The sequence below is a fragment of the Festucalex cinctus genome, chromosome 3, assembly GCF_051991245.1.
Source record: "Festucalex cinctus isolate MCC-2025b chromosome 3, RoL_Fcin_1.0, whole genome shotgun sequence".
In the NCBI taxonomy this organism is placed as follows: domain Eukaryota; kingdom Metazoa; phylum Chordata; class Actinopteri; order Syngnathiformes; family Syngnathidae; genus Festucalex; species Festucalex cinctus.
Genome location: NC_135413.1, coordinates 12,785,820 through 12,804,490, shown reverse-complemented (window position 1 = coordinate 12,804,490; position 18,671 = coordinate 12,785,820). Strand labels below are relative to the sequence as shown.

Here is an 18,671-nt window from a genome sequence, read left to right as displayed (position 1 = left end):
ACTGTGTTTTGAGTCGTTATGGCACAGGAAATATTGGGGAAAAAAAACAAAAGTTTTTGTTTCCGACGTTACATGACGTTGCATATTATCCAGTGAATAATATCCACGCAATAGTTCCATTACTTTTATTTACAATATAAAGTTAGTTTCCTAATAACTGGATTTTGAAAACGCATTTTCAATTTCTATAACTTTTTCCAGGTTTTTCATGACCGTATGAACACTGACAAGAACTTTTTCCTCGTCGGATGTGGGGGTCACAAATTGGTTAACATGCAAAAATAAATAAATAAATAAAAATAATAATAAAAATAATGTGTGAGTTCCAGTTTGGCGCACAACAAAACACAAGCAATTGGCAGAATTTAGAAGTCTTCAAAATAAACAAACAAGGTTCTTTATTTCAAACCAGCTTTTCAATTTGAGGTACAAGAGCCACAAAACAGCATATACATAAGAAAACAATGCTACAAGTTGAACCAGGATGCAATTTAGAGCAGAATGAACTGTAATTAGACTTAAACAATTTCTATTAATATTTCACTCAACTCAAGTGACATTTTGGAGTAAAGTAGGGGAACCACAAGGATAGAACAGTATATAAGTTGGCCTACTTCTGATCTTAAAAACAAAACAAAAAACATTTACCATAAAATGACACACTCCTCAGACCTTTGAACATTTCAAGTCTGATGATTGGAGGTCTTCAGTATAGGCGGAAATGGATTGATAGTTATTCTCCAACCTCTTAATTAGCATGCTTGTAAGGACAGACTACGCTTGAGCACATTGTTGCTGGGGAGAACTGTATCTAATTAAACATTGGTAAGAGATAATTACTACTTTAAAGGAGTCAAGCAGACCTCACCCACGTGTTCCCTATCTGGAGTTAAGACTCACCCAAGTAACCAGCACGTGGGTGCCGAATACTGAACAGGCAACTGCAAACTATTTAAGCTTTGTGTTCAGTTGAATTTTTTAAATGTTGACAGAGCCTAATGTTTGGAAAAGCACGAGTTCAGAATAAAAACCTGAATGGAACTGGAATGATGGCAACTAACTGGGAGGTAGAATTGTACTGAATGCAGTAGATGAGTTGTGAAATTGCTAAATACCCGTTACAAAGCACATAAGTTCCAAGTGCACCAAATCAATTTTTTTTTAACTGTTCACTTCACATCCACCACATTTATATTTGGTTCATTGGTTGCTACGCTATCTCAGCCATTTCCGCACTGCTGAATTATTTCATGCATGACATTTATAGACACGAGTTGTTTAAATAGGTACAAAATTACACTTGAGAGAAACCTTAGCTTGACCTAAAATACTGAACAAGTGCCATGTCCGCTTCACAACACCACCACATGTACTTTTATTTACAAATACACCCAAAAAGGGTAAATATGCAGTGTTGGTGACCGTTTGAAATAGGTTGAAGGTAAAGGCTACGGATATGGCGTTATATCAAAATTGTGCTACGCTACTCTGGAGAAACCAAAGCAGTTTTGTTTGCTCTCAAAACAAGGACTGCTTGTGAAGCCAGTTCATTACAAAAAGGCCAAATTTTCCATGCTCATCTGCCTCACATGTTGAAAAAGATCATTACTGGTGTGAACACAATGTACACGTTTATTCTTCACTTTGGTCGCAAAAACAAAAACACTTTGCTTCCTTGTTGAACATTTAACTACAACTGTGCACTATTGTGCTAATTATCAAAGTCAACAAAGAAAATTGGACTCGTTAAGCCTACATTTGAATCTGACAGAGCACTTTTGATGCTCGAAGCACGTCAGCAAACACAGTTTGAATAAACACAAGTGAACAACGATTTTCAAGGTCAGCAACAGAGTGCCAGTGTGCTCTGTATAGCTGATCATAAACAAGGTGACAAGCATACAATGCAATTTTTAAGGCGTTTTTTTTTTTTTTTTTTTTTTTTTTTTTTTTTTTAACAATAACAGCACTCAGGAGTAATTTATGTCATGAGGCTTTCCCCTCACACATATCAAGACGAAATGCATTTATTTGACCAAGTCTAATGTGCTCATTTGTTGACTATTTGGGGCTAACACTAAGCTAAGTCCTTTGGATGGATGGAGCATGCAGAAGTGCGTCCCACTGGCAACATATAACACTCCAACCAAGCTCCAAAGCTTGCAAACACGTTTTGTGATCTGTGCTCAGTCAGCCGTCCACTGCCTGTATCCCTGTTAGCATGCGCCATCAGCTCAGATCTTCTTTGGCTTGCGGCCCAGGTGGTAGTAGTAAGCCATGGTGACCACCAGGAAGAGGACCCTGCTGAGAAGCAGCAGTATGGCAGCGTTGGGAAGCACGCCAATCTCTATTAAGGTGATGGATGTCACTGAAAACACAACGCATCACATGAGTATTATTAGACAAACAAAGGCACAGTTGCTACGGAGCTGAAAACATTCACCAATACTCAAATTTAATTTATCAACAAAGAGGAAAAATATTCCATTTAATGTGCTTTTTCCCCCTGAGATCCCAAAACACTTCATTTTAACGGAGTTGAAGCGCTGAAAAATGTAGCTTGTAATTCTCCATGCTGAACACTAGAGGGCAGGTTGTGCTCATGAATGTGAAGACAGGTGAACTTGATCAGCTTTTTGACTGGAAGTGGTCAAGAAAATGTTGCGTGGGGGGGAGATGCGGTGAATACCAAGAAACTGCACTGCAAAGTAGCAAGCTTCACTCAGCAGAGTCCACTGGATGATGATCTTCTCTGCTGTGTAGAGGCCATTCCACATGATGAGGGCCAAGCCTGCGTGTGCAAATGACGCATTTGAATCAACACAAAATTATCCCCACGTTTAGTCAACTAACATTGTGTGCCGTGACAATATGATTGATTCTGTTAACTTCTTGATTTTGATAAACGCTCATGTTCTTTCCCCGACATTCTTCCAGTTAATTTCCCCGCATGTCACTCCCACCCTGCCCATAGACAGACATGCGACACAAATGAGCAAGGGTGGGCTGAAAGGTGGGGGTGGTTGATGAACTGAGTGGTCTCGCTGCCAGATAGCAGCTGGCTGATTTGGCTGATGAGACCCGTCCTTCAAACCCTTTGCTGCTTCTTATCTAGGAAGAAATCATCCCCCTCCCCTTTGATAACCCCCAAAGGCCTGTTGACATTCAGCAAAGACCGCCCATGTTAGCTGGTTCAGTCATCTTCTGCACCGCCATGTTTTATCTCTCCTTTGTGCTGGGCAGCATGTTCAGTTGTTCACTGTTATATTTATTGTTCATTTTTGGTTGCTTGATTCAAATGTGATACCGCTACAGTGCACGATGGAGGTTACAATAAAAACTGAAATCATGGAACGAGTGAATACTTGATTCAACAATTGAAATGCCAAATGCAAATTCATAAATTCTGCAAAGATTTTGATTTTTTTTTTTTTTTCAAATTGAGTTAATGTGAATTAGGGGCGTTTTTTTAATGCCTTAAGTGAAAATAAACATGTCTTCTAAATCTGACACACCACAGACTGTTAAACTGGAAGTCAACCTTACACATTTCTTGACAATAATAGGTTATATGTGACCTCATTAGTCTATTCTGATTAATATTCCATTCGTAGAATATGAATTATGAAGCAAAATCCAGCGGTTTTTATCCATCTAAGGGGGCGGCCATTTTGCCACTTGCTGTCGACTGAAGACGACATGACAGTTGCTCAAGCTCAGACAACGACCAATCACAGCAAACCTGTTTTCTGAAGCTGAGCTGTGGTTGGTTGTTACCTGAGCAACCCTAATGTCATTTTTACTTGACAGCAAGTGGCAAAATGGCCGCCTTGTGATGTTGATAAAAAGGGCTGGATTTTGCTGCTTTAACTCATATTCCACTAATGCAATATTAACTAAAATAACATATTTAGACTAGTCAGGCTGCATCGAACATAATTAATAGGGATGTAACGATATCCAAATGTCACAATACGATATCACAATATGAAGCTCACGATACAAAAAAAAGAGCTCATGTAAAAAAATAGGCACAATATTGTGCTTTTTTACATAGCAGCAATGTTATGTTATTATTATGTTTTGTTATTATGTTGTTATGATTACTGTTGTTGTTAATGCATGCACACATTAAGTTCCTCCACATATTGACTTGCTTCACAGGCACATTATGTTCCTCTTCATCTGACAATTAATGTCGATTTTAAACATAGAAGAGCCAAAACATCCCTAATGAAAATTAAATTGCACAAAAAAAATAGCCACGAGGGGGTGCCAGAACTGCACAAATGGAAATCAACCTGAATCAATCAACAGATGTGTTGCATTTAAATATCGTGAACATGACAACTGTTTTGGCAGTTTTAATATCACAATATCACGTTTATCGTTACATCCTAATTAGTAATTAAATTTTTTGGGGGTTGACTTCCTCTTTAACAATGATGACAAATTTGAATGATTTAAAAAAAAAAAAGTCAACATCCTGCTCAAGTATCAATCAGATACCACTTCTATGACCTAAAAAACTGATGCTACTCCATCTACTGTAGTTTCATCATAACTACACGTTGGAGCCCTGAAAATAAAACTGCTTAAAATCTCCGGTGACTGGAATATATCCCATCAAGGCCATCACAGGGCAGGGATTTTCCATGCTGTGACAACGAGGCACTCAAGCAACATCAGAGTGAAGCCCTTGTCCACACGCTGGCTGTCATGTCTACCCCACCTGAATTCAATTAATAGACTCTTAATCTTTGAGTTTGAAGTTGATTATTAACCTCACAAGCCAGATTGATAATTGTGATTCACTCGAGGGAGTTCTTCACATTATCAATCTGGTACTTCACTCGGCAGATCCGTTCGAGAAAGGCGGGACTTGCTGTACAATACTTGGAGCTGATTGGACGATGCGGCATCTTTGCACTTTTGTTTTGACCAATCTAGGCAACGGATGAAAATGCCGTCTCTTCTTAGGGAGGGAGGGGGGACGTATCAGCGCGAGCGGTACAAGATGTAGGCTATTTTCCGGAGTTTGACAAAGCAGCTATATGGAAGATTTAAAATTTCAAATCGCTACAGCCACCTGTGGCGGAAAACAAACTGCACGCTCGTACACGCTGCGCGCACTCGTACGTGCACGACCTCAATACTGAAGACTGGGCTCTTCATATCCAATTAAACTATGTTTTCAGAGGTAAGAAGTTTTATAATGTTATACACAGCTGGCCACTTCACGGAATGAGATTCTCGATCCCCACTAAACAACTGATGTCCACGGGACGTGCAGATCATATTGCTTTAGTCGGTCGAAGTCCAGTCCTGTGCTGTACTCCAAAACGATGTGCAAATTACGTCAATTAATTGGACCTCATTCCGATGTTAATATGCAGTTCCATATTGTAGTCACCCCGCTCGACGGACGTCAACCTGATTCTAGTCATTATTAGTGTATGTCGCCCCCAGGCTAGCGTCATTGTGCATGAGCCGAAAGGTGGGCTGTCATTTATGGAAATTGACGATTGTGAAAAACATATAGACCCATTCACTACTTAGTGTGATACGGCCGTGAATGTTATCGCCATTCAGTAGTACCGTTCACATGCCGTTAGCATAATGTAGCTACAATAGGCTGTTTTCACGGAGGAAAATAAGGCAACATTTAGCCTGATTGAAACGCCGCGGAATGGAACGTCTGTTCTTCATAAAGTCATTCTGTTCTATTACATTCAACTTTGCCGCCCCTTTCACGCTAAATGTTGCCGTCCACCTCACTTTCACCCCAATAGTTACGACCGAGAAGTGATCGATCTTGAGGTTACTGCTATTTGAAAACAACCCATCTTTTTCTAAATGTCAAGATACTCGCTTCTTACCTTTTGGAGTAGAAAGAGAGCCAGCTGTGAATCACTTTTCTAATTCCGATTTTTTTTCCACCGCTGAAATGTCAAACCAATGTTCACTCTCGGTCTTGCCCGACGTCGGTCTATCAAGTTTAGATTTTTTTTTTTTTTTCGTGGCACTTGACATTGTTTTCATTTTTTATTTTTTTAAGCAGCCTTCCGCGGAGTAAAAGCGGGTGTCTGGGGCAGCGAAAATCTGTACTAGTTCCGTCTTCGCACCACAGGAAACAACTGACGAGAACGTGCATGACATCACATCCCGCAGACAGAGGGCGGGAAATTCGAAGGATTCGGACCGGACGCTTCCTAAATAATATTGGCCAGAGGCTTGTCGGAGTACCCATTGTGAACAGCGAAGATGTTGATCTACTAATTAGAATATGTTTCAGTCATAAATGGTCAAATAAAAAGGCTATTAAGATGTTTTTTGGGGAAATCCTACATATAGTAGCTTTAACTCACAAATACCGCAAAAAAATTCAGCTTGCTGGCAAGGTCAGTTGAGGATACAAGTCACATGGAATAAAGCATCAGAAAATGGAAGGTAAATGTTGCGGTCCTAATCTTTCATCTCGACAAGTCTTTCTTGACACTTAAAAGTATTTCTCAAGTGCTTTCCTCATCAAGGCCAGCCTGCTCAGTCTACTTTTCAACAGGTCTTGCTGTCAGTAAGTCAGCACTAAACCTGTAATCATAACGTGATCGACTCACAGACTTGCCTGAGAGCCTTTTACTCCAAACACCTGCTATTACCGTAAACATTACGCATTGCCAATAGGATTTCTGTCAAAAGAAGCCGCAAAGCAGAAAAGCCATAATTACCCCTCAACATGGCTTGTCCTCTGTTGACTACAATGCTTGAATTCAAATGAGAGAAGAACAAGAAAAAAAAATATCCAATTGAAGGTATATGGGTCTTACAGCAAGGGTGCTCTCACTTTTCATCCCTTGTTTGCCAAGTTGTCATCTTCTAAAGTGGGTTTGTAGCTTGAATTCATGTTGAGGATTATTAAATCCACTTCTACAGTTTTTTTTAAATAAATATTTTTTCTTGTAGGCTATGACTCAAAAAAGGAGAACACTTTATTTAGTGCAGGGGTGTCCAAACTACGGCCCGGGGGCCATTTGCAGCCCGCTGTCCATTTTTCAGTGGCCCGCGACATATGCTAAAAATGGCATTTGACTCAGTTCAAATAAAATAAACTAAACAAAAATGTTTGGAAATGGTCAAAGGAAGAAGGGAGGGTATCGAAAAACTGGTGCCATTAAAAGGTTATTTTAGTTAACTAAAAGTAAGGAAAAAACTAAAATTCATAAAACAATATCGTTACCGAAATAAAATAAAAATGAAAATGCCTTTTAAAAACGAAAACTAACCAACTACATTTTATGTTTACAAAATTAACTAAAACTAACTATAATTATAGCAAACATGTCCTTCGTTTTAGTCTTTAGTAATTAATTTAATGCATGAGCCTTTGGGGATGATATTAAATGTGATTTTTTTTTATAGATTTATTTTGATACAAACTGGAATAATGACGTTTGAAAGTATTAGCATCAGCCAATAGAAAAGCACCTTCAGATGACATTGCTCCCATGGTGTTTTTTTAAATATTGCACACAAGTAATACTTTTTTTTTTTTTTAACTAACGCTAATACTGAAACTAAAAACCGATACAGAGTCCGCATCACTGCAGACGCTGCACCGATCCGCCTGTCGATCTCCCGCTCCATCCTGCCCTCACTCGTGAACAAGACCCCAAGATACTTGAACTCCTCCACTTGGGGCAGGATCTCATCCCCGACCCGGAGAGGACACGCCACCCTTTTCCGACTGAGGACCATGGCCTCGGATTTGGAGGTGCTGATCGTCAACCCAACCGCTTCACTCGGCTGCGAACCGCTCTAGTGAGAGTTGGAGATCCCGGCTTGATGAAGCCAACAGCACCACATCATCTGCAAAAAGCAGAGATGCAACGCTGAGGCCACCAAACCGGACCCCCTCAAAGCCTCGGCTGCGCCTAGAAATGCTGTCCATAAAAGTTATGAACATAATCGGTGACAAAGGGCAACCTTGGCGGAGTCCAACCCTTACTGGAAACGAATCCGACTTACTGCCGGAAATGTGGATTTGGAGAAGGCGTTCGACCGTGTCCCTCGGGGAGTCCTGTGGGGGGTGCTTCGGGAGTATGGGGTACCGAACCCCCTGATACTGGCTGTTCTGTCCCTGTACAACAGTTGCCAGAGTTTGGTCCGCATTTCCGGCAGTAAGTCGATTAATTTTGACAGCTCTAAAATCAATAAGCCGTAGGGTTCAAAGCATCGTGAAAAAAGTTGTGGTTTATGGTGTGGAAATTATGGTATTTCATAAGAAAGTGCCTTTTCAGTTATTTCTATATTGTACCATATCAATTTTAAATTACATGCCAATAAAAAAAGGGAAACAAATTTTCTGGCTGGAAAAGATCAAATCTAATTCCATAACTTTCATTGGGAAACATTGCTTGCGTTCACAAATCTTGGACCATTGGCCAACCAAGATTCCACACTACAGCACATACATCATCCTGCCAGAAGAAGTGATGTATGAGGATACAGAAGTTATTTTTGAACAATTCCTGGAACCTTTTCATGCCCATGAATGAAATTAGAGGGAAAAAAACAGAAAGCCTCAGCCATTAGCCCTAAGGGATGTTTTCCAGCCAACTGTAGCTTCCATTATGAATGCTTGGACGGAGCTGTTATGACTACACAAAAAACTCAGTGTGCAGTGTTGAGAACATTAAAACATCATGTCTCCATTTATACAAATACAGCTGTTAAGATAGATCACTGAGCGAGAAAGCTTTTTTGCATGGGACCAAGACTCACTGAGTTGTGCTCCTCCATAAAGGCGAACGGAGAGGCTGGTTGTAGATAGTTCATCCTCAAAAACAACCTCATATAGATGGTTGGGAAACACCAAGGCCTGTGTGGGAAAACGACGACACAAACATCATGATCTCAACACAGGAACATTGTCCCCCACCCCAAAATACAGCCAGTGTGCAGCATGCGAGCTAAAAGCCATGAACACTGGCGATATTGAACATGCAAGCAACAAAGCGGACAAAGACAAAACTGTTTCTCAAGACGCCTCACGCACGCACAACTGAAAAAGTGACGATTCATTCATGACACAATGACTGATGGACACAATTTGCTCAGCATGCTTTAATTTCCGCAGCACTTACCATTAAGGCGATCACAGTGAAACCCACAGCTGAGGTTAGCAACCACATCCTACAGGAGGACACAGAACAAAGGTGAAACCACCTTGAATTTGTTTGAACATTACTGACGGGATCAAACACCGGTCGACATTAAAAAAGAAAAAAAAATAATCTGACAGACGATAACAGATCCATTTAAAACTGTGATAATCTCATGGAACAGTTTATTTAAATTTTCAGTTAGCTTCATAAGAGATGCTGCCGAGTGAACTGAGGAGCTGAAATCTCACCTCAGGCCGATTGGCTCCCGAACTGCGAACTTCATCTCATTACCCAGCATCTGACTGATCTGTAACAGAAGAGGGAAGAAAGGATTAAGAACAATTAGTACAGCTTAGTCTAACTTAATATCTAAATGATAGTTATTCAGTGAGTAGCAAATAACTAGGAAGAAAGTGCCCTCCTTGTAGCTCATGTGGCTATTAGTAAGATGCCATTAATAAACAAAACAAGAAGACAAAATGAGAGTCAGGCTGAGGATGATAGCAAGTGCTCTTATGATGTTAATTAGCGACTGTAAATGTCTTCAGCTCCTTAATCAGAGCCTGAAGATTAAGAGGGGATGTGTCATAACATCATCATCTTGTGAATTCCGGATGAATAAACAGCAGTCAAGAGAATCCCAGGAGACAAATTGTTTGCTGCAAATTAACTTAATCTTGACAGCGCCTGCTACCAAACAATGCTTAATTTATATTCCTGAAAACTGAAAGCTGCTTGCAGGGGGAAAATATGACAGATTAAAAGTTAAGGAAAATCTCTATGCCTTTTGCAGTCGCATACAAAGTAGTATTCTATTAAACAATGCTCAACTGGCAATTGCCAAGTCATATCTGGGGCATGTTTTACATCACTTGATTTTCAAGTCTGTATTATCAACCACAAATGAATAATGTGTATAACAACCACGGCCAGTGAATAATGAAAATCTGCATATAACTTTTGCCCAAATGCACTGAAGAAAAAAAAAAAGAATAAATTATTTTATTTTTTTTAACTCTAAATCATGGTGTGCAGTTTCCACAAAAAATAGGAGCAAATGGGTGAAAAAAATAAATAAAAAAATACTGAAGAAAATAAAATGACGAAAGTAAACTGTAAAATCAGCATGGTTTTATTCGTATAAAGTTGTTCAGTACATATAAGTGTCATGACTCGGGTCATGCAGGAGTAATTTTTGGGTCTTGTTTCACATGTCTGGGGTCACGCCTGGTTTGAGTTCATGAACTGTTAAGTTTGAGGTCAAGCATCTGTTTTGTACTGATGTAACCATCATCTAGTTTCAACTAGTTTAAGACTATGTGATGTCAAGAATCTTTAATGCTAGGTGATGTTAAGAACTATCTGTAAGAACTATGGGATGTCAAGAACCTTTAATCGTGTCAACAGGTCAACAGCCAATCAGATAATTCCATGTCAGTACTGGTACAGACATGTCTAGCCACAACAAATGAGATCCATTCACTGTCTATATACAGTGGCATGAAAAAGTATCTGAACCTTTTGGAATTTCTCACATTTCTGCCTAAAATCACCATCAAACGTGATCTGATCTTTGTCAAAATCACACAGATGAAACAACAGTGTCTGCTTTAACTAAAACCACCCAAACATTTACAGGTTTTCATATTTTAACAAGGATAGCATGCAAACAATGACAGAAGGGGGAGGAATAAGTAATTGAACCCTCTGCCTAAGGATACTTAAAGAGCAATTGAAACCAATTTTTACCAAACAATTTAAGTCAGGTGTGTGCCCAATCACTGATGAGTGACTTTAAGCTGCCCTGCCCACTATAAAACACACACCTGGTCAGAATTGTCTTGATGAGAAGCATTGTCTGATGTGCACCATGACTCGCTCAAAAGAGCTGTCGGAAGACCTGCTATCAAGAATTGTTGGTTTGTATAAAACTGGCAAAGGATACAAAACCATCTCTAAAAGTCTGGATGTTCATCAATCAACAGTCAGCGAAGTTGTGTACAAATGGAGAGAGTTTGGCACTGTTACTTCTCTCCCAAGGAGTGGCCGCCCACCAAAGATGACGCCAAGAGTTCAGCGCAGACCACTCAAAGAGGTAAAAAATAACCCTAGAGTGTCTGCTAAAGACTTACAGAGATCACTGGCACAGTCCAATATCTCTGTGCATGCATCAACTATATGTAAAACATTGGCCAAGAATGGTTTTCATGGGAGGACTCCACGGAGGAAGCCACTGCTGTCTAAAAAAAAACATTGTGGCTCGTTTAATGTTCGCAAAAAGGCACTTGGGCACTCTAAAGAAGTTTTGGCAAAATATTTTGTGGACTGATGAAGCCAAAGTTGAATTGTTTGGGAGGAACACACAACGTCATGTGTGGAGGAAAAATGGAACAGCTCACCAACATCAACACCTCATCCCCACCGTGAAGCATGGTGGAGGGTGCATCATGGTTTGGGGCTGTTTTGCTTCCTCAGGGCCTGGACAACTTGCAATCATTCATGGAAAAATGAATTCAAAAGTTTATCAGGATGTTTTGCAGGAAAACCTGAGGCCGTCTGTCAGACAGTTGAAGCTAAAAAGAGGATGGATGCTGCAACAAGACAATGATCCAAAACACAGAAGCAAATCGACTTCAAAATGGTTTCAGAAGAACAAAATACACGTTCTGGAGTGGCCAAGTCAAAGTCCAGACTTGAACCCCATTGAGATGCTGTGGCATGACCTCAAGACAGCGATTCATGCCAGACATCCCAGGAATCTGACTGAACTACAGCAGTTTTGTAAAGAAGAATGGGCCAAGATCAGTCCTGATCGATGTGCCAGACTGATCTGCAGCTACAGGAAGCGTCCGGTTGAAGTTATTGCTGCCAAAGGGGGGCCACAAAATATTAAATGTGATGGTTCAGTTACTTATTCTTCCCCCCTTCTGTCATTGTTTGCATGCTATCCTTGTTAAAATATGAAAACCTGTAAATGTTTGGGTGGTTTTAGTTAAAGCAGACACTGTTGTTTCATCTGTGTGATTTTGACAAAGATCAGATCACGTTTGATGGTGATTTTAGGCAGAAATGTGAGAAATTCCAAAAGGTTCAGATACTTTTTCATGCCACTGTAAGCTGTGTGAGAAATGTGTGCGTTGCCGGATTATTGCCCTCTGTTCCTCTGTGCTTCTCCGCAGCCCAAGGGGGGCTTGGCGTCTCGTGATTCGATGCATTCTCGTTTTTCGTTTAGCCAAGTTATGTGAATAAATAGTTAAAAACCTTATTTGTGTCTGCGCTTTGGGATCCAACCTCTTCAGTACATAACAATAAGTACACATAGATTTACAGCCATGTTCTGTGTCATCATTCTTAAGGGTATCTTGGCTTGAGACGGCGACAAAAATGTTCACATCTGCGACCTGACTTTTAGCATGTACGAGTATAAATTTCATCTAGCTGTGTTTGTACAAGTACATACATTTTAATGCTCCCTTCAACACAGGCACAGTATTGGAATTTGTGGTTAAAAATCTTCCAATTTCCGCATTGTGTGAACACTGTTCTCAGTGTGCACAATGAGAACAGTGAGAACGAATATTTCGGTTCCACCCTTATTGCTGACAGACTCCGCTTCACTCCTACTAACTAAGATGCTTATTAGGGTTTGTTTGTGGTCTCTTTAGACTGAAAAGGGAGACAATTAACATCGCGACATGTCTTATGTTTGTAACAAAACAATCCGCCTCAAAATTGCTAAATAAATAATAGCTTTAAATTCATTTATTGCCGCCGGCCAGACACATGTAAGATGGTGGGTGGCCCGACGCATTAGGAACAGGAAGGCGTACTACTTCCTGTTAAACAGAGCAAGACTTCCGGCGACCAGAACATGGTCCATTAAAAATTTGTTTTACATCCAAAAAAAAAAAAAAAAAGAGAGAGTGCAAATGTTTTGTGAAATAATTTCAGACCAGATGAAAAATAATGGGCGGCACGTCGGCCTCCCAGTTCTGAGGACTCGGGTTCGAATCCAGGCTCAAGCCTTCCTGGGTGGAATTTGCATGTTCTCCCCGTGCCTGAGTGGGTCTTCTCCGGGTACTCCAGTCTCCTCCCACATTCCAAAGACATGCATGGCAGGTTAATTGGGCGCTCCGAATTGTCCCTAGGTGTGCTTGTGTGTGTGGATGGTTGTTCGTCTCTGTGTGGCCTGCGATTGGCTGGCAACCAGTCCAGGGTGTCCCCCGCCTACTGCCCAGAGCCAGCTGAGATAGGCGCCAGCTCCCCCTGTGACCCTTGTGAGGAATAAACGGTCAAGAAAATGGATGAATGGATGGATGGAAATATTCAATATTATCTGCTGACAAAATTTTAAAAGGGTTAAAAGTAAATAAAATTGCCCTGACTAAAACTAGACTAGTTTTGAGCTTTTGTTTCTGAAAACTGGATGAATAAAATTATCTTGGACTAAAAGACTAAAATAATAATAATGCACCAAATTTCTACAGTGATTTTCTAGACACTCAAAGACGTTTTACAATGGCTACATTATTCATTCACGCACACATTCACACTCTGGTGGCAGTAATCTACTGAAGTAGCCACAGCTGCCCTGGGGCAGGTTGACGGAAGCTGCCAGTATGCACCTGCGACCACCACCAAACATTCGCACCTTTCAGGGACCAGTGTGAGTGGCACTGGAGGCAACGTGTGTGAAGTGTCTTGCCCAAGGACACGACACATGACTTTTGGGGAGAGCGGGGCTCGAACAGCCAACCTTCGGGTTATTGAACGACCGTCTCTACGGCCGCCACGAAAATGCTCAACTTCAAAATCAACTAAAACTTGACTCAATAAAAATGGGATGAGGTTGACTCAATGTGATCAAGACTAACAGATGTGACTGAAACTGGACTAAAACAGACAATTTCAACATGGCTGATGAAATGAACACCACACATTATATTGCACAGCTCTACATATACCATACATAATGAATCCATCTGTGGCAGCTGTGACCATGTGACATCATGAATGCACTTTCTTGTGGTTCCAGGGGGCTGTTTGACAGTCAGAAACACAGGAATATTTGTGCATGGAAAAATACCCACAGCGAGCTGAGCAGCAACTGATGGCACAGGATTGACTCGGGGAGGGAAAGAGAGCCAAAGGGAGAAACAGGAAATGAAGAACGAGCGTGGCATTTGAGGAGAGACGCTTAATCACAGCTGCTCAATCCTGTTTTTTCACCATTCATCACTGCATCCGAAACGAGCAGTAAACAGAGAATGAAAAATGTCCAGGTGAAACACAATCTATACGAGGCTGCTCTGGATTTTGACAGTTAATGAAGTGGTAGGCGTTTTTTTTGGAGGCCTTGTCTCATGCTGTCAGAGCATTGAAAGAGCGTCCACTGTGTTAAGAAGCTGGCAGTGAAACACAGCCAATATGTCAAATCGCATAGCATAAATAGAATGCGTCTATCTAACTGGTGTATTACTAATAGCAATTTATTCCTATCTCGGCAGGAAGAGGCAACAAGTGAGGCACAAGAGAAGCACTTCCCTCCTTTGTTTGCAAAGCCACATGGATTCAGACTTCCCATCCACATTTTCTACTCATCACCTCACATGATGAACCATAATTAAAATTCTAAGCCAGAGTGAATGTCTGATTTAAACAAGGAATTAACAGCACAATTTACATACATAAAACCACAGTGGTTTAAGTGCGACTTATCATGGATTACCACGAAATCATTACACTCCATAACACCGACCATGAGACTAAGTTAATTAGCATGGACTGTCAAGCATCAACAGAGCCTCCCTCTGTCAGATGACTATATATAAACAGTATGCGTCCAACGATGCATGATATGTGTAACTGGTTGTACATGGCAGATGTCTGATTTGGCCTCCTAATGTTGGTGATGGTCCTTACTCTAATTTCATTTTCAACATTCAACTATAATCTAAATCTCAAAATGATCAAAACCTCAAATGAGTCTTTCTAGGCCAACTTGACCATCGAGTTTTGGAAAATGACTGCTTTGAGTATGTATCACTGTCTAAAAGTACAAGCACATGTGAATTCTTATCGGAATGCTCAGCATCCAAGTCCTCTGTTTTCCAGAGGAAACAGAAAATGCACCGAATAGGACACTGGTACAAGTAAGGAGCCAATTAGCAGATTAGTGTAGCTTTGAAAGCGGATCCGAAGACTGTATTCTACACATTGCTGTAAAAGTAGCCATTAACTCATTCACTCCCAGCCATTTTCACTGAAGTAACCCCCTTCGCTCCCGGATGTTTTACTGGTTTTTGACTGATTTTGCAAGGCCCACAGAATATTGTGTTCTTTTGCTATAAAAACATGGAACCTACCCAAAGAAAGACAAGAGTATCTTCTTTCAATAGGAAAAAAAAGTATATTTCTATCTGCTTCCATTTTGCAGCAATTAGATTTGTGAATAATGATGAATCTTAGCTATATTTTAATGCTGTTTAGAATTGTGGGGAAACAGCTGGTTTTCAACATGGCCCTTGGTTGATCTCTTATACTCTGCTGCCATCTGCTGGCCGTTTTTGTAATTAATACCATTACTTCACCCCATTCTCTGCAGCATCAAAGCCTTCTGTATGCTCTAAGATTATATATATATTTAAAAAACAAACAAACATATAAATACGTCTTTGGGAGACTTAAAACATTTAAACTAGAACGTATTAATACATTTTTGGGAGCAAATGAGTTAAGCTAGCGAAGAAGAATGTGCTTCACATTATTTACACCAGCTACAATCTGCCTTTCGCACAATCCACGATTGGAATTTAATCTGACCTTTGATCTGTGAACTTCACCATCGTCATCTTCGCCTCCAACTCCGAGAATCTTCCGGCTTTTCAGGCGGCTTATCAAGTCGGTCTGACTGTGCTTCTTCATCAGAGGAGGTTGGGGTTTAGAAGCCATGATCCACACACCTGGCAAGAAAATAGAAAATGATATTGAAATTAAAAAAAAAAACATTTTGGGGGGGATTTTTTTTTTTTTTTTTTTTTAATGCTGCTCAATGGCAGAAGGGTCCTATAAAATATGAAACGCCCCCTTGTGGAATTAAACATGATAAAGCAGAAACTTAATTATGTTACGTTTGTTTTGTTGTGTTTCTGTAAAGGCTGTAAGATGACTTGACTTGACATAACACAAGCCTAGAGCACAGACCTGTGTCAAACACAAGGCCCGGGGGCCAGATCTGGTTCACCACATCATTTTACATGGTAAGCAAATTATGTGCATCAACTTAGAGCTGGGAGAAATGGCCAAAAAATAATATCTTTTTTTTTCCCCCAGTCAATCTGGATGATTACAATTTAATCAAAGTAATAAACCCAACAAAAGTTTATTCAAGGGTTTCATTATAAAATAAATCCCGTGCAAAATATTCAGACAAGATGTAAACTGATTTTAACGTAAAGTTAACATTCACATCACAGTTTGTGCAACTAAGCTATAGCTATAAGTAGCTAACTTGCTTAAATGCCACAATTTAGTTAGTAACTATTGTAAACATGTCTTGTAAACCAGCCATGAAGCATTATGCCACTTGTGAAAAATTACAACTCACAATAACATTTGTAGATAACATCCAGAAAAAGACTGTAGTTACTATGTTTATGCGCACCTCAATTTCACGATTTAGCTCATTTTCAAATTGTTGATTTTTAAAATGACAAATTAATTCAAATGTATTACCCAGTCCTTTATCAATTACATGGTTCTTGCTAAATGCCTACATTCAAATTGTCTTCACTTTTAAAGAGGTTGAGATATTGCAAGACTTTTGTTACCAATCCCCCTTCTAAAATAAATGTAGTAATACTTGAACAAAGACTTTTTATTGGCCTCTGATTTCAAAACAAATTATTCATCAATTTGTTGGATATACAGGTACAGTATGTAATACGAGGCTATCATACATTCACAGTTCGCAGTCATAACGGCCCTCTGAAGGAAACCCTAAGTATGATGTGGCCCGTGACAAAAATGACTTTGACACTCCTGTTCTAGAGGATAAAGACAGATAACTGATATCGTCTTAACTCAGATGTGACGCAAGTGACAGTTACTGTAATTTCCGGACTATAAGCCGCGACTTTTGTCACACGCTTTCAACCCTGCGGCTTATACAATGATGTGGTTAATTCATGCATTTTTTCTAATGGCCGCCAGGGCGCTCGAGCAGAAAAGGTAAGAGTAAGACAGGTGGAATATACAGTAAGTGTCGAGGAAGACGCAAGTTTAATGTAAGTTGGTGCTTTGTGCATGAATAAAATGAGAATGAACAGACCATCATAATGGAAAATACAAGAATTCTCAGTCTCAGTGACTTTTACCGGTATGTTATTTTTAACCAGCACTTCTGTGTTACTGCCGCGTCACAGGCACTGTTTAGAAAGAAAAGCTAAGGTATATTATTAAACCTTTGAAAAGTCTTTCTTTGTGAATATCTCATGTTTCAATGTGGGCACATGCGGCTTATAATCAGGTGCGGCTTATATATGTACAAAATGCTTTTTCCTTTAGAAATGTACTGGGTGCGGCTTATAATCAGGTGCACTCTATAGACCGGAAATTATGTTACTTTGTTGGTATGCCGAAAGGCCTGTGAATTGTGAATGACTGTTTGTTGGTATTATTCATCTTTATGACAGAATAGAATGGGCAAACCTCAAAATGGCAAATCTAAATCCACTCACTGACAATGACTCACTTAAAACAGGGAGAAAAAAAATGAATTCAATCAGTGGGCCATTCTTTTCTGCTATCAATGTCCTTTCATTTTCCTCGTTAGTGTAGTAGTGAGCATGAACAAAAAGAAGTGTTACTCCATCAGACATATTTTTTTTTCTAAAAACGCAATCCAATTCAAGTGTTTTTGCAGATAATGTACTAAAGAATGCTTCAAATGCATGTTGTTCATTAATTATATGTTTGACAATACATACGAATAGGAACTGTCACATGCAAATTGCAGAGGGCCAACTGATTAGCGCTAATGACCATTGTCTGACACAACATGGACAAGCAATAGTCAAAACAAGAAACATCATCATTGCTCCAATAATGATAATCTCCACAAAGCACACGTGCTCTAAGGAACAACCTGTCCAGAATTTGATGACAGCTCCACAGGGAAAATCCTTGGCGGGGAGTTTAAAAGGATACTCAACTCAGTGAGCCATTTTCAACAATAAGAAGATAATATTTTGTCTATAATTAATGTGATAACTTCATCATATTTATGAACAATTAATACTTTTAAAAACAAATTTTGCCACTTGCTGTTGACTGAAGATGACATCACCTGTGCTGAGGAAGAAGGTAATGACCAATCATGGCTCAGTTTGCTGACCAAACCCAGAAAACAGGTGAGCCATGATTGGCCGTTACCCATTTCGTCAGCACAGCTGATGTCATCTTCAGTCGACAGCAAGTGGAAAAATTGGATTTTTAAAGGTATTAATT

At 39.9% G+C, this 18,671-nt stretch overlaps 1 protein-coding gene across 2 annotated transcripts in view; it reads right to left on the bottom strand.

The window, feature by feature from the left end:
• Positions 1-381: 381 nt before the first annotated feature.
• Positions 382-18,671, bottom strand: part of LOC144015676 (tumor protein p53-inducible protein 11-like) — a 42,921-nt gene continuing 24,631 nt past the window's right edge. For both annotated transcript variants that reach the window (XM_077515890.1, XM_077515891.1), the window contains 6 exons: positions 15,987-16,126; positions 9,413-9,471; positions 9,144-9,192; positions 8,782-8,878; positions 2,690-2,791; positions 382-2,368 (listed from right to left, as the gene is read on the bottom strand). In XM_077515890.1, the coding sequence (XP_077372016.1) occupies positions 2,235-2,368; positions 2,690-2,791; positions 8,782-8,878; positions 9,144-9,192; positions 9,413-9,471; positions 15,987-16,115 (570 nt within the window). In that variant the 5' untranslated portion in view covers positions 16,116-16,126 and the 3' untranslated portion in view covers positions 382-2,234. The remainder of the gene's footprint in view (positions 2,369-2,689; positions 2,792-8,781; positions 8,879-9,143; positions 9,193-9,412; positions 9,472-15,986; positions 16,127-18,671) is intronic.